Here is a 15,167-nt window from a genome sequence, read left to right as displayed (position 1 = left end):
GAATGACATTTTGCACATGGCTACTGAACGAAGAAGAACATCGACCAGGTTTTATAAATAATATTTTATTTGCCGACGAATCATACTTCACGCGGGAAGGCGTTTTCAATACACACAACGCGTATATAGGCGAATGAGAATCTGCACGCATTTAAAATAAGAAGTTATTAGCATCAGTTCGGGATAAATTTATGGGCTGGAATATTGAACACTTCGATAGTAAGTTGAGATTTCGTACTAAACAGTGCAAGATTTCGCAAATTGTTTCTCACATGATAACTTCAGATCGGTTTCTTTGAAATGCCTGCAAGAATAACCGGACATGATTACGCGAATTTGTTACAAAATGACTTGATGGAATTATTAGAAAATATACCTCTGGAGCAGCGACGATGAATGCACTTTCAACACGACGGAGCGCCGTTTCACGCATCTCTACGCGCGCGTCGCGTGTTGGATGAAAGTTATAGAAACAGATGGATAGGTCGCGGAGGTCCGATGCATTGGCCAGCGAGGTCCCCGAATTTGACTCCGTTGAATTTTTTCCTATGGGACACCGTCAAGGAATATATGTATCGAGAACGTATCGACAATCGCGAGGAATTAGAAGAATGGATCATCGAGGCATTCGCGATCGTGATGCCGGAGATACTGCGTAACGCGCAACAGAGCTTGCTTCAACGCGCGCGAGTGTGTGTCCAATGTGGCGGTGGACACTTCGAGCATTTCCTGTAACTTGCGATACGAGTTTGCGTTTATTTTGTAGACGTTTCCGTGTTCTTATTATTCTTATTTGCGTTTTGCTCATTATTTTTATTCTTCAAATAAAGATATTTTGCGTTCAAATATGTTGTATTTTCTCATTTGTATCGACTTTTTCTTATACACAGCAAATCGAACTTCGTAACGATCGTATTGATTTTCTATTCTCATATATGAAAACTATCATTGTTCATGATTCAGACACGCTATGATAGTTCAACACGCATCACGTTTTTGTAGCATCACAGTTTCGAGATTACAATCGTCCCGACATTATTCATCGGTCGTGCGAACGCGATATACAAATATACGGTATAGCGTGCAATGAGATAAAGTGAGATTTCATCATACCGTGTATTACGTGTTATATGTGAGGCCCCTTCAACATGCGATGTCCCTAAGCGCGCGAAATTACGACTATGTGGTTGGTGAACTTTGAACCTTTCCCGTTCAAAATTTACAACAGACTCGACATTTTGGCATTTGGATTTTCGTCTCAGAATAATCTCAAGAGTCTGCCATTAACGGCTGGTACGGTAAGTCTGGGACACCCTGTATATAAATAAATAAATAAATATATATATATATATTTATATTTATTAAATAGGCGAGAGGGCAGTATATATATATATATATATATATCTGAGACACTCTGTGTATATATATATACACACGTCTCAGAATAATGGGACAATCGCTCGTGTACGAGTAGAGTGCGATAAACTGAACAGAAAAGTCCTTTATCGTTTTGCAATTTTTGCAATAATAAGTAAAATATTAATTAAAAACTATTGATGTGTGAATCTAGGTCAGTGTTCGGAATTAGTTCAGCTTTTCAGCCGATTCTCGAGATAGACGCCTCCTTTCCTGTCCTTACCGCGCGCGCTGCAGCCGCTAGGGCCCAGCGCCGGCGAACTTTAGGAGCGGCACTATTCTATTAATGAGTGGGTTCTTCTCTTCTCTTTTCAAAAGAACCTTGATTATTGAACCTTGAAATTAAAAAAATTTATTAGAGATATTATTTTTATAATTTTTAAATTTATTATATGGAAATATTTTAATATAGATTTCCAAGTTACCTATGAGGTATTGAAGACAAAAAATAACGAATTTTTAATTAAAAAAATTAAACATCAAAAAGATTAAATTTTCTTAGCCTTTTATGAGAAAATTTTGTCTTGAGTGGAATAGGCCTACTGGGGAAACCACTTAAAAAAATGTGTCAGCAATTCTAAACTTCTTACTCCTCATTCAAATTTATCTCTTCATTGTCGTCCGATAATTCCATATCATCTAAAATCCCGAAAGTTTGAGAGATACTTGGCAACTCAATGTTTTCGGTATCATTTTCTATATCAGACTTACACTCTTCATTTTCTTGGGAAATTGCAAGTAAATTTTTCATTTTTTGACTGAAGTTCAAAACTTTTTTCTTTTTATTTCTAGATTGAAAACTAATACTTAGAAGATATAATTGGATCCGAATTATTCATAGCTCTGTAAAACACATCTTCTATGTTTACCTCGCGACTGTGAGTTCTGCTATGATTTAATCTATAATTTTTATAATCTTTATTACGAGATTCTGAAGTTTTCTCGGCGAGTCTACCTACTGGTAGGGTGCTTGTGCTAATGACATCAGCACTATACATAAGAATCTTATGCAATGTTGATGGCATAGGAAATCAATTATAGTCATTAATATAAAATTTGGCAGTAGTATCGTATAATCTTTGGAATTTTTGTCTATTGGAAGATGGTAAGAGAGAGAGAGCGATTAAGATAGTTTTGAAATTATAAAGTAACTGAATGTTGAGACCGAGACATTTCGCAAAGAGTTCTGGCTTTTCGAAAGCTCTACGTGCTGTATTTCCATCATTAGTGGTACCAGAGCCTCTTAGTTTTGGCTTATCTACTATTAGTCCCAACTTTTCCTAAAGAATACTTTGAATTTGATTTTTTTTTGTATGAATTCTTTATTCTTATCGCCTCTTATTTTCCAGACTTTGACATTAATCTTATAGGAAATGTGCAAACACAATTCGAAGATTCTTATCCAAGCATGAAGTGGGCTGAGTCCATACTGAAGAGAATTCGGATCCGGCAGAAAAATACCTTTATCTTTGTGCCTGAGATTATTAAAAGTTTTAGGAGTTGTGGACAAGCTTTCATCGACTTGGTATTAGTAATAATATTCAATACTTTGCCATCTATCAAAGTGAGAAATAAAGAAAAATAAATACGAATGCAATGATCGTCATCCAATTTAACTTCGAACTTCTAGTTTGTTTATTTGATCCTCAACATGCTGTTTTTGTTTCAAAACAACATCTGTTGATTCTTTAATATATTCCATCTTACGAGGATGATAAGATCTTGGAGATTGAGACACTTAATTGTTCCACAAAACAACATTATTCGCTATTAATAATCGCAATGGTATAACTGTGGTAATAAATAGATTCTGATCACTTTGTGGTGTATTTTCTTCTGCCGATTTGTAGTTTTGCTTAAAAGATGAAAAACCGGAGCTTCCATCAAATCCCCAAGAACACATCATTACTGCTTCTATTTCTATAACATCAGTGCTTTGCATAAATTGAACGATTACTTCTGCTTGTAACTTTACAATCCTTTTTGCAGTGTGATTCAGAAGCACTTGAACAGTGGTCTTTACTTTTTTCTGAAATAGAAACAGTTTCTTTTGGTGGCCTGCATTTTGCTTTAGCAGTTCTAACATTATCATACGTTGGCCAAATATTTACTCCACATGATTTTGTTTCCAAACGCATATTTTGATACACTTCCTTCGAAAGCGAGTTATCAAGTAAAAATGCTAAAGCCTCTTGTGCAGTTTTTTTTTCTTATTGAAACAGTTGGTTCATTTAATAATTTCCTGATTTTTGTTGGTATTTTTGGATTTTCTAAAATTTTATCGAGGATTGCATATAAATCTACATTAGCAGATTTTTTGCTGCATAACGATAAGCCATTATCATTCTTACGAGATCATGTTTTGGCTTAGTACTAGTAGCAACTTCTAGATCAGGGATACGCAATTGGCGGCCCGCGAGGCTTTCTAATCCGGCCCTCGATCAAAGCTGCCAGTCTGGTCCCTCTGCCCGTGACGTTCAAGTAAGGCACTATAATGCCCATTTCCACCAATGTAAATTAACTTTAATCTTAGTTCAACTTACTCTTCATCTTTTTCTAGTTCTAAGAATTAAAAAAAGGTGAAGAATAAGTTGAACCGAAATTAAAGTTAATCTACGTTGGTGGAATTGGGCATAAACGTGAGTATTCTCACGTTTGCGCTATTTTCGCTCCATTCCTCCACTCCTTGCCCTCTCGCTCTTTTAGCTTCTTAGCTCGCCCTCGCTGAGTTGCCCTCAGTGATTAGGCGAGAGGGCAAGGAGTGGGGGAATGGAGCGAAAATGGCGCAGACGTGAGAATACTTGCATCTTTAGTGCTCTAGTTCAAGCTTGATTTCCAGAAAGAAAGAAAAATAAACTGAATTATTAAAGCACAGCGCCGAATTGTTTTTTTACTTTTACATATAAATTATTTTTTATCGGAGCGTATTTTCGAATGACAAACGTTACGAGAGAAAATTCTTTTCTATAAAAAATGCGTGTATGTAGGAACCAATATTGTTGCATCCTCAAGATCATTTAGGTTGAGTTCCTTTTTTTTTTTGCTCGCCGATCTTTTTGTGGCCCGTTATGTTATCTCTAATTTGACATTTGGCCCTCTAAAACATTTAGTTGCGTTTCGCTGCCGTAGCGCAACTTTCGAAAGTCGAATTCGCCGACCCTTGGCACCTGGTGCGAAAAATTCCCGTAGCGCAACTCGCGAAAGTCGAATTCGTCGACCCTTGGCACCTGGTGCGCGGAATTCCCGTAGCGCAACTCGGGGAAGTCGAATTCGTCGACCCTTGGCACCTGGTGCGAAAAATTTCCGTAGCGCAACTCGCGAAAGTCAAATTCGTCGACCCTTGGCACCTGATGCGAGGAATTCTCGTAGCACAATTCGGGTAGTCGAATTCGTCGACCCTTGGCACTTGGTGCGAGGAATTCCCGTAGCGCAACTCGCAAAAGTCAAATTCGTCGACCCTTGGCACCTGGTGCGAGGAATTCCCGTAGCGCAATTCGGGGAAGTCGAAATCGTCGACTCTTGGCACCTAGTGCGAGAAATTCCCGTAAATTATAAATAATACCCTGGGCCTCACAAATTCTCTATTCGTCCCTGGCGGACAGAGAAGAAGAAGGAGACGACGTTTCTTATTAAAATATGAAAAACATCAATTTTTGACCACTTGTATCTTTGGAACGGCTAAACCGATTTTAATTTTCTTCGGCTTAAATTACTCGTGGCGATGCCACCTTTCAGGATATGCTATGTGTTTTTTAAAATTTCTTATATTTTAGTTGCTACAAACCCCCGAAAAGTCGATTTTGTGCGTGCAGGATAAGAGACTTAGTAGTGTCATTTTTTGAACTTTGCCAGAAACATTTTTCCTGACTTAGTAGTGTAATTTTTTGAATTTGGCCGGAGACACTACCGCGTCTCCTGATTTATATGAAGCTGCACGAAAAATAAAAATACATTTTTATACTTTACGTAACTGTCAACAGAGCAAATTTTCATTAATTAACAAATAATTTACGGTATAAATATTGCAAATATCATTGATTATAATGATTTAATTCTTTTATCCAAATTTGAAAGTTGACTTTTGGCTACAGAATTGTGTCTCCTAGTCCATTGTGCGCTGGTCCTACCGGCTACAGTGCGTGCGGTAAGGAGAGGAAATGAGGCGTCAACCTTGAGAATCGGCTGAAAAGCTCAACTAATTCCGAGCACTAATCTAGATGGATCAACGTTGCGTCGTAGAGTAATGAAAAACAACTGCGCACGGTGAGAGGAGTAGCAGGCGAGCAGCGAGCGGGCGGAAACGACGCGGATCTCCGTACTGCTGTTATTTTTCGTCGCCGTATGACACGCCGCTGACCCATCTAGATACAGCGCATGGTCTAGCAGCGCGCAATGCGCTATCATTCGTCAATCCTTTTTAGTTAATACTCCATTTATCATACTTTATTGCGAAAATTGCAAAATGGTTGTTGCGCCTACTTCGGTAGCGGTAGGCGCTGCGTAAAGATTCAAGATTCGCCGTGCTGGTCAAGCGGGCTTTGGCTCGGAGAGTTTAGAATAATTAAGCACTTTTGAATAGATAGAATAACTTTTATTTGGTATCTTCTTATTACACTTGTCATCTCACTTATTCGGCGACCGTACTACCGTGGTTACGCGGGTACGCGACGTGTCGTGCTTCGTCCGGAACTTTGCTGATAAAAACCCGCGGCGCCTTGTGTGCCGCCTTAATTTATACGGATCAGTATTCGGAACACAATGAGACTTGAACTATATCGATCCATTGTGTTACCAAAATGCTGATCTGTTTAACCTACTTTAGACGCAAGTGACACTCGGGCTTCTAAGAACGAGTGCTCGCGTCAGCGCCTAATTGTTTAATAATTAAGTAACTTTTGTCACAGGATTCTCGAGAAGTGGCCTCGATTAATGGCCTTCCAAATATTTATTATTGTTATTGCCTAATTAACCTATAATTATTACGTTGTGGTCTTTCGACACACAACATGGTAAAGGACTTTTATGTTATATATATTTTATTTTAAACAGTAAAATATCTGGAAATCACGAGATTTTAGAAAAAAAAATGTTTCGTACCAAAGTTTTATGACTTCGAGGGGGACATAAGATGGTGCTATTGGTTTGTCCTTGGATAGTCGTTTGAAAATCATGTAAAGGTTACCTCCAATTTTTTAAATGGAAATCTTCATTTTTTATTGAATATTCTTGTAGCTTACCTTGAAAGCTTTTCAAAGCACTATGATAAAGTATTTTTTTATTAAGTACTTTTTGAGTTATGAGATTTGAAGTTTACAGTATCATCAGCATTAGCATTATCCAAGGTGTACCGCATAAAGGTTGCACGGTTGAATTTTACACCTGTGTGTGTGTGTGTGTGTGTGTGTGTGTGTGTGTGTGTGTGTGTGTGTGTGTGTGTGTGTGTGTGTGTGTGTGTATTCGCGCTCGCACGCAGATGAAAACGCGGTCTCCACGGCTCATTACTTCCGAGAAACAACCAGATCATAAAAATTTCGGAGTAATGTGTTTTTATCGATGAGTACGGTGGTAATGGAAGAGTTGTGACACGCGGTCGCAGGTTTAATTGTTCAGAACGGTCTTTTATAGAACAGAATTGTATCGCATCTATTGGGACGATGCCTGATTACTCTCCCACTGAAATTGTCAACAGTTGTAAGGTACGCGGTTGAAAAGCGATTTGGAGTAAAAAAATATCGCAGAAGTGAGTCTGCACCTCCATCCGCGTGCGAGGTTGAACACACAAAACACACACACACACACCCGCGCGCGCGCACCAGAGGTGTAAAATCGACCGTGCAACCTCCACCATGGAAACTGCTAATGCCGACGGTATTGTAAACTTCAAGCCTCGTAACTCGAAAAATGCTTAATGAAAAAATACTTTGTCATAGTGCTTTGAAAAGCTCTTGAAGTAAGCTACAAAAATGTGCAATAAGAAATGGAGGTTTCCATTTAAGAAATTGAAGGTGACCTGCACGTGATCTTCAAACGACTATTCAAGGACAAACCAATGGCATCATCTTATGTTCCCCTTGGAGTTATTAAACTTTTGTACAAAACATTTTTTTTTAAATCCTGTGATATGATCCTTCAGATATTTGACTTAAAATAAAATGAAACATCCTATATATATACAAAATTAGACCGACAAATTTCAGGTAGTTATAAACGATACTAAAACAAGCCAATTTTTTTAATAAACCCGCGTCCGCAAATGTATCGTTTTGGCACAAGAGAATCAGAGACTAATTGTAAGACATTGCTGACTGATTATTACAGCATCTGAGTATTACACTGAGTATTAGTATTACAACATTCAGTATTTATTCAGCGTCACATTCAGTATTCATTATTGTTTAGTTGAAATTTGTTTTCAAAAATAGACAAGTTTTCTTATGAAGAACTGGCCGATATGCATCTGATTTATAGAGAACTTAGATGTAATAGAAGAGAAGCTGTATGCTATGAAGAAAGATATCCTCATCGTCGTCATACTCATTATATCACTTTTGCGTCCGTTCATCGTCGTCTTCAAGAAGTTGGTAACCTGATGCGCGCTGATGGTACCGATCATCCAAAAGAAACACGCACAGCAGCATATGAAGAAGAAGTTCTGAACCATGTAGAGTAAAAACCTTTCACAAGTGTTTGCGCAATTGCACACCACATAGAGGCTGCTAAGTCGACGGTATGGCATGTTTTCCAACAAATTTATTCCTACTATAACCAGAGAGTGCAAGTGATGAATCTTTAAACTATCATCCTCGAATCGTTTTCTCCGTGAATCGTTGGTTTTTGGGTTGCCACTTGGTCCAGCCTGATTTCGGCAGAAACGTGCTGTTCACGGATGAGGCATGTTTCACTCGGGATGGTTTTTTCAATAGTCACAACAGCCACATTTGGGCTGATGAAAATCCTCATACTACCGCTTTTAGAAGAGATCAATATCAGTTTGCCGTCAACATTTGGGCATTCCGGTATTGTCGGCGATAATTTGATTGGTCTGTACCTACTGCCACTTCATTTAAATGCATATATTGATCTCCAGTTCCTACAATATATTCTACCAGATCTTTTAGAAGATGTCTCTTTGAACATACGACGAGACGTGTAGTTTCAAAATGACGAGGCACCTCCACACTTCAGTTTGTAACGTGTGCGAGTATCTGGATCAGAATTTTTTGAACTGCTGGATTGGAAGAGGAGGTCCTGTAGCTTAGTCTGCGCGATCTCTCGATCTTACCCCTGACTTTTTCCTTTCGGTTATGTAAAATCTCTGGTGTACGAGATACTCCTGTACTTGGAAAAGAAGATCTGGCGAGAGTGATGGTCGCTTGCACATGTGCAAGCTGTTCCGGGAATATTTTATAGGGTCCGTGAATCTATGAATCGACGCTGCAATCTTTGTATGGAAGTAAATAACTGCCATTTCGAACAATTGTTGTAAAAATATACTTAATATACTTCACTCCAAAAACCATTTTAGTATCAAAGCGGTTCATTTGCGGACACGGATTTATTGACAAAATTGGCTTATTTTATAGTGTCTTTTATAATCACCTAAAGTTTGTCTAATATATACACGGCGTTTCATTTTAATTGCCCACCTCAAATATTTTGTAAATGATGCATTTTCGTGGAAAATGTTTCAGATAAAATTTGTTTGTCCTTAGGGAGGGTTCTTAGGGAGCCATAAAAACTACTATATACGGAAATTTACCAACGCGTCTATTCTGTCGTCTATCAGCGGCATCGGATATTTATCGCGGATTATTTTCTTATTCAACGATCTATAATCTATACAAACGCGACTGGACCCGTCTTTTTTACGCACAATAACCACCGGACTGGCGTACTCACTTCGACTGGGCTTAATTACGCCGGTTTCTAACCACTCGTTTATCTGACTGTCCAAAATGTCCTTTTCCTTTGGAGCTAGTCTTCGGAAACGGAGATAAACTGGTATCTGGTCTTTCAAAATGATCTTAGTCTCCACTGTAGTGTCAACGTTGATCTTCGGGCGATGCGCTGCTATCATCCCTTCGATTTTGCTTCTGTAAGGTTCTGCGACTTCTATCTCTTCAACAGTAACACAGTTTATGGCGGCTAACTCTTTGAATCCTGTCTGATCAATGAACTGATCATATGCGTCGACAGTAACTTCTTCACTGACGGAGGTATCGGTTTCCTTGATTAGTGGCCGTTTGATTTCAATTCTTCCTTTCCGTATAGTGACCTCGGTATCCATCAGGAAATCTCGTCCGAGAATTAACTCAGTAGACATCGATCGTGTCGGGACTACGTATACTTCAATTTCATAAGTATCCTCTTGAATGGAAAACTTCAGACAAAAAGTGCCGTTGGGCCTCGTGGATACATTCCCTAGACCCGTAAAAAGTCGTGTCGTATTGCTTAATTCGGGTTTGCCGATTTTCTCGTACATGTCGTTCTGCACTAGACTTACGTCACTGCTTGTATCGATTAAGGCACGGTATTCCGATCCAGCAACGTTTATCGGAACAAACTTATCGTCCGCACTAACACAATTCACCGTAGACACCGACGTTTCCTGCTGCTGTGTTGTCTTAGAACACTTAGAAGCGATATGTCCATATTCATTACATCTGAAGCACTTCGGTCCTTTGTCGGCATTCGTACAGCTCTTAGCATCGTGTTCGGTGGAACCACAATTGAAACAATGCTTCTTGTCCGCCTGTTTAACGCCTGATTTAGGTCGGCCCTTCGTTGCATCCTTTGCGCCGTCTTTCGTGCCATCTTTCTTAATAGTTGCTTTTCGTCATTGTCCCTTTTCTTTTATACGATCGTAAACCTCGAAGCATTTCTTTAGTTCGCGTAGCGTTCTAGCACTATACAGTATTGTCTTATTACCTTCATCGTCTCGTATGCCATCGATTATATATTGGATGAGAGCGTCTTCTTCGATATAACCTGGATCGACGATCTCTTGCATAGCGTAAATGTACTGCCTACTGCTTTCGGTCGGTTGTCGTCTTCGCTTGTATAATTGACTATGTATTATCGCACTGTTTAACTCGACTTTGAATTCTTTCTTCAGGCAATGTCTGAGAATATTCCAAGATATGATCCTTCTTTCGAATGATATAAAACGTCTTGCTGATCCCCTTAACATGCGTTTGCCATACACTAATTTTTGCAGATCGTTCCACTTAAGTAAAGCGCTCATGTCTTCAAACTCTGAAATCCAACTTTCGATCGATAATTTATCATCGCCTGTAAAATATGACAAACTGCCCTCTACGTCCTTGATTGTGAAGTTGTTTCCTAGCGACCCTTGCTCGTCATCGGTATCACGCCTGTTAATTCGCCTTAATTCGTCCTGTCTTCGTCCAATGGGCATATCGTCATCTGAGAGTGCGTCGTCGTCGTATCGACGCGTCTGTTGCGTCATCCTTTCGCATTTCATTCGCGGATGTCGTTTCTTTGTGGCATCTGATTGGGCGCGGTGATCTCGTCGCGTCTTATTGGCTGACGCCTGCTTGCCTATATCTTGATTCGTTCACTCGTCTGACTTGCTTTTGTTACTTCCGTCACTTGCCGCGTCTTCGTCACTCGGTATATCTTCATCACTTGTCGCGTCATTATCACTTATGTTTTCGTCATTCACTATGTCTCTATAGCTCGCCGCATCTTCGTCGTTCACCTGTCTCGTTGCTTTATTCACTTGACCACCGTGTGTGCGAACGTTTTGCAATCTCATCTTTAATTGGGATTTATTGCCGGTAGTCGACAGACCCAGTTTCCGTAACTCATCTTTGAGGTCGATTATCTTTATTTCGTCGATATCCAAAGCGATCCCTTCGTTTTTTCGCATCCGTCTCGATTTCCGTCGCACTGTTAATTCGGTCGGGCCATCTTCCAGCCCTACGTCATCTTTATCGTTATGCTGCGACACGTATTCGGACATCTTCACCTTTGCAACTGTTCAACTTTTAATCCGCTATCGACAACTAAACTGTAACACTCACAATCTCGCGATTTCCACAACTGTCCAAATGTTCAACTTAACTACTTTGCTTCACGGATTCGGAAATAGCAAGGTTATGTACACGTGTCGATCCGGCTTACTTCATATAATTAGCAGATAACTGTTTCGCCGATTCCGGACGAGCCCCCAAAAAGTTCTGCAGGATCATTGACGGAAACGTTATCACTTTATATATATAGAAAGCGCGTTCCTTTACCGTGAGATCTTACTATCGCACTGCTAAGACTAAAACTAACTAACTAATCGTTATTCTAATCGCCGCTAGGCGCGGGCGCGCAGCGGGCGCACGGCAACCGAATTTCCGATTCCTACATATATATATATATATACATACATATAACAACGCGTGACGAGAGCAGCAGTAATACGCGTTGTTATTTTTCGTTGCCGTGTGATCCTCGTTGCTGTCACGTCTAGAGTGTACAGCCCACGGTCTAACTGCGCGCAACGCACGATTATTCGTTAATCCTTTTAGATTAATATTTCAATTATTATTGCGAAAATTGCAAAATGGTAAAGGACTTTTCTATTCAGTTTACCGCACTCTATTCGCACACGAGCATTGGCACGGACATTATGAAACACCCTATATATGTGTAACAGAACATGAGCGGATATGATATGCATCGTGGCGATGCTCCGGCTTACGGTTTTACCGACAAGTACGTGACAGATCTTTTCAGCGATGAAGCAATTAGGATTATTGAACATCACGAGCCATCCCGGCCGCTCTATCTACAAATATCGCATCTCGCTGTTCACGCGCCTCTCGAGAGCCCGCATGATTCTTACGATCTCTACGATAAACAATTTACACACATTCGAGAAATTAATCGCCGCAAGTATGCTAGTATGTAATATAATTTTATGGCAAATTCAAGATAAATTAGTTATATTTGATTGATAACCTTACAAATAGGTATTAAATAATTAAAGCAAATATCTACATTGGATATTAATTTAATCTAATTAATATAGTTCGAGTACAAAGGCCAGTGAAACTTTATATACACAATATTTCTTTAAGTACAGTTTACTCCTTAAGATTTTAATTTGTTAGGAATGGTATCGCGATTAGATGCGTCTGTCGGACGTATCGTTCACGCCTTAGGCAACAAAGGGATGTTAAGGAATTCTCTAATCTTATTTCTCACCGATAACGGTGCAGCGCCCATTGGCAAATTTCGTAATTATGGTTCTAATTACCCCTTACGAGGTGTGAGTATTTTAAATCATATACCTGTCAAGTCGAATAAATTTGTGCATATTTACTACGCAATAACATTTATTATGATTGAATTTTGACAAATAAAATAAAAAAACATGCCAGCTAAATTATATGATTATATGCCAGTGAAGGAATATGTATATCATATTAATTAAGTTCTCCATGTCACGCTTTTTTTAACTTTCTATTCATATTATGGAATTGCTTATAAGACATAAGTTACAGAAAATTATTAAAATAAAAAAATTATTAAAATAAAAGAAAAATTTACATTATATAACAAAAAGACATGAAATATTTTATTTTAAATGGTATGAAAACACAGTTCAACATGGGTCACCGGTGACTTATGCTGTACACGGAACGTGTTAAAAATATAAGCTGCGTTTTATTTAACTTATTTAAGAGAAAATTTCTCAAAATTACGCACAAACTTGTAGATTTTTAATATTTTAAACGACATAATATATACGTTTTTTATTTATTATGGCAGATGAAATACACGTTATATGAAGGAGGTGTGAGAGGAATTGCTGTAATATGGTCACCAAGATTAATTAAACCAGCGCGCGTTTGCGATGATCTGATGCACATAACCGACTGGTTGCCGACTCTCTATTCCGCCGCTGGTGGTGATCTAAGGGATTTAGGCGAGATTGACGGAGTTGATCAGTGGCGAATGTTAAACTATGGTGACGTGAAAGTCAGAGAGAAGCTATTGCTAAATATCGATGAGATCTCCAGGACCGAGGGCGCTATATATAAACAATTCAAACTTATTCGTGGTATTTTTTCATTATAGTTAAAGATGTTAGACAAAACAATAATATATAAATATATATGTATTTATATATATCATATATATATTTATGCATGAAAATGCATAAAAAATAAGATTTTTATACAAATAAATTATCGTGGTATAAACTAAAAAGTTCTAATTTGCATAAAAAAACATAGACAACATGTCTGTCTTAAAGACACCTAAAAGACATCTAATTGTAAGATGTTTGAAAATGACATCTTTTAGACATCCTTCAGATATCTTTAAAATATGCATGATGTCTGGGAATTTACACTATAAACATTTGAAAAGTTCGAAAATGTCACATTTACCAAGTTATAGTTTTTAAGATTTATAAAACTTTGATTTTTAAAAGAGGAAAGATATGATACAATCTCGTTTATTTATTGAAAACAATTCTGCGTCTATTCGTATTCACAAAAAATCATGTCTGTATCTTAGGATCAATTGAGGGAGGTTATTACGACGGACATTATCGCCATTACGAGAGAAACCCATTCGTCTTAATGCCCAATAATTCCAAGAAAAATATAGAAGACGATGTACCATCTTATACTGACACGATCCGAAAAAGTTCGGTGTCGGAGAATATCGCTAATTACCTAGGCGGTCCGGTCACTCAACCCAGCACAATGATTCAATTACGGCAAGAGGCTACAGTCCATTGCCAGTCTAATATTGATTATTATAATAGGAACAACTTTATCACCTGCAACGTCACCGAGTGTCTATTCGATCTCGAGAATGATCCCTGTGAAACAAGGAACATCGCTGAGCAATATCCAAGGGTGAGAAAGCCTATTGTTGATATTGAATCAACTGCACGAATTAAAACTAGGACAAACTGTTTCAGACATTTAAATACGTCGTATGTTTAAACTGTTTCAAGTACGAAGTAAAAACATTTCTGCTTTGAATAATTCGGATATTGAAGAAAGTTTGAGGAAAAATAATATGCATTGCATATGTTAACATCACATTGCTAATATTTGGAAGGTCTCGTTTGCCTACAAATTAATTGCTAACAATATCGTTTGCCGACATTTCGTTTGCGCACAAAATTTATTGCCTAGAGAGAATGCCTACAAGCACTATTGAGCACAAATAAAAAATTAATAGACGAACGCACGTTTGCACACATGACACTATTGCGCACACAAGTCGCATTGCATACTCGTTTCATATACGTTTCTTAAATGTACCTAATGTTTTTAACCGTCAAGCATCAATAAGAGACGTTTTTGGAACCATTCGATAGGAACCATAATTTAAGAAACGTTTTTTTCACGTTTTTAAAAAACAGAAAAATTTTTTAAAATTTTATTTGTGTCTCAATTTTTTAAATTTACTTTTCTTCAGCATAATATTGTTCAAATGTTTTTTAAGAATTTAATATAATAAAAGTTACATAATTATTAAAAGAGTTTAATTAATAAAAATAATTTAGCATAAGAATTTTTTTTTTAAAGACTATATTTTACTATATTTGTGATATTGATATTTATTATATTTGTGATGAATTAAATACTATATTTGTGATATTTTATTGTAACATCTTATTGTAACATTGCAGAAAATATATTAAATATATAAATATATTATGTAATATATAATGTAATATTTCATGAATATATATTTTTTTTCACGAATAA

The 15,167-nt window shown here is 37.8% G+C and overlaps 1 protein-coding gene across 1 annotated transcript in view; it reads left to right on the top strand.

Annotated features, from left to right (window-relative positions):
- LOC105675071 (arylsulfatase B-like) overlaps positions 1–15,167 on the top strand; it is a 29,125-nt gene that overhangs the window by 9,483 nt on the left and 4,475 nt on the right. The window contains exons 4-7 of the mRNA XM_012371868.2: positions 12,086–12,332; positions 12,543–12,700; positions 13,204–13,495; positions 13,957–14,303. Of these exons, the coding sequence (XP_012227291.1) occupies positions 12,086–12,332; positions 12,543–12,700; positions 13,204–13,495; positions 13,957–14,303 (1,044 nt within the window). The remainder of the gene's footprint in view (positions 1–12,085; positions 12,333–12,542; positions 12,701–13,203; positions 13,496–13,956; positions 14,304–15,167) is intronic.

The sequence above is a fragment of the Linepithema humile genome, chromosome 2 (genome assembly GCF_040581485.1).
Source record: "Linepithema humile isolate Giens D197 chromosome 2, Lhum_UNIL_v1.0, whole genome shotgun sequence".
NCBI classification, from domain to species: domain Eukaryota; kingdom Metazoa; phylum Arthropoda; class Insecta; order Hymenoptera; family Formicidae; genus Linepithema; species Linepithema humile.
This window is presented reverse-complemented; position numbering and strand designations above follow the sequence as displayed.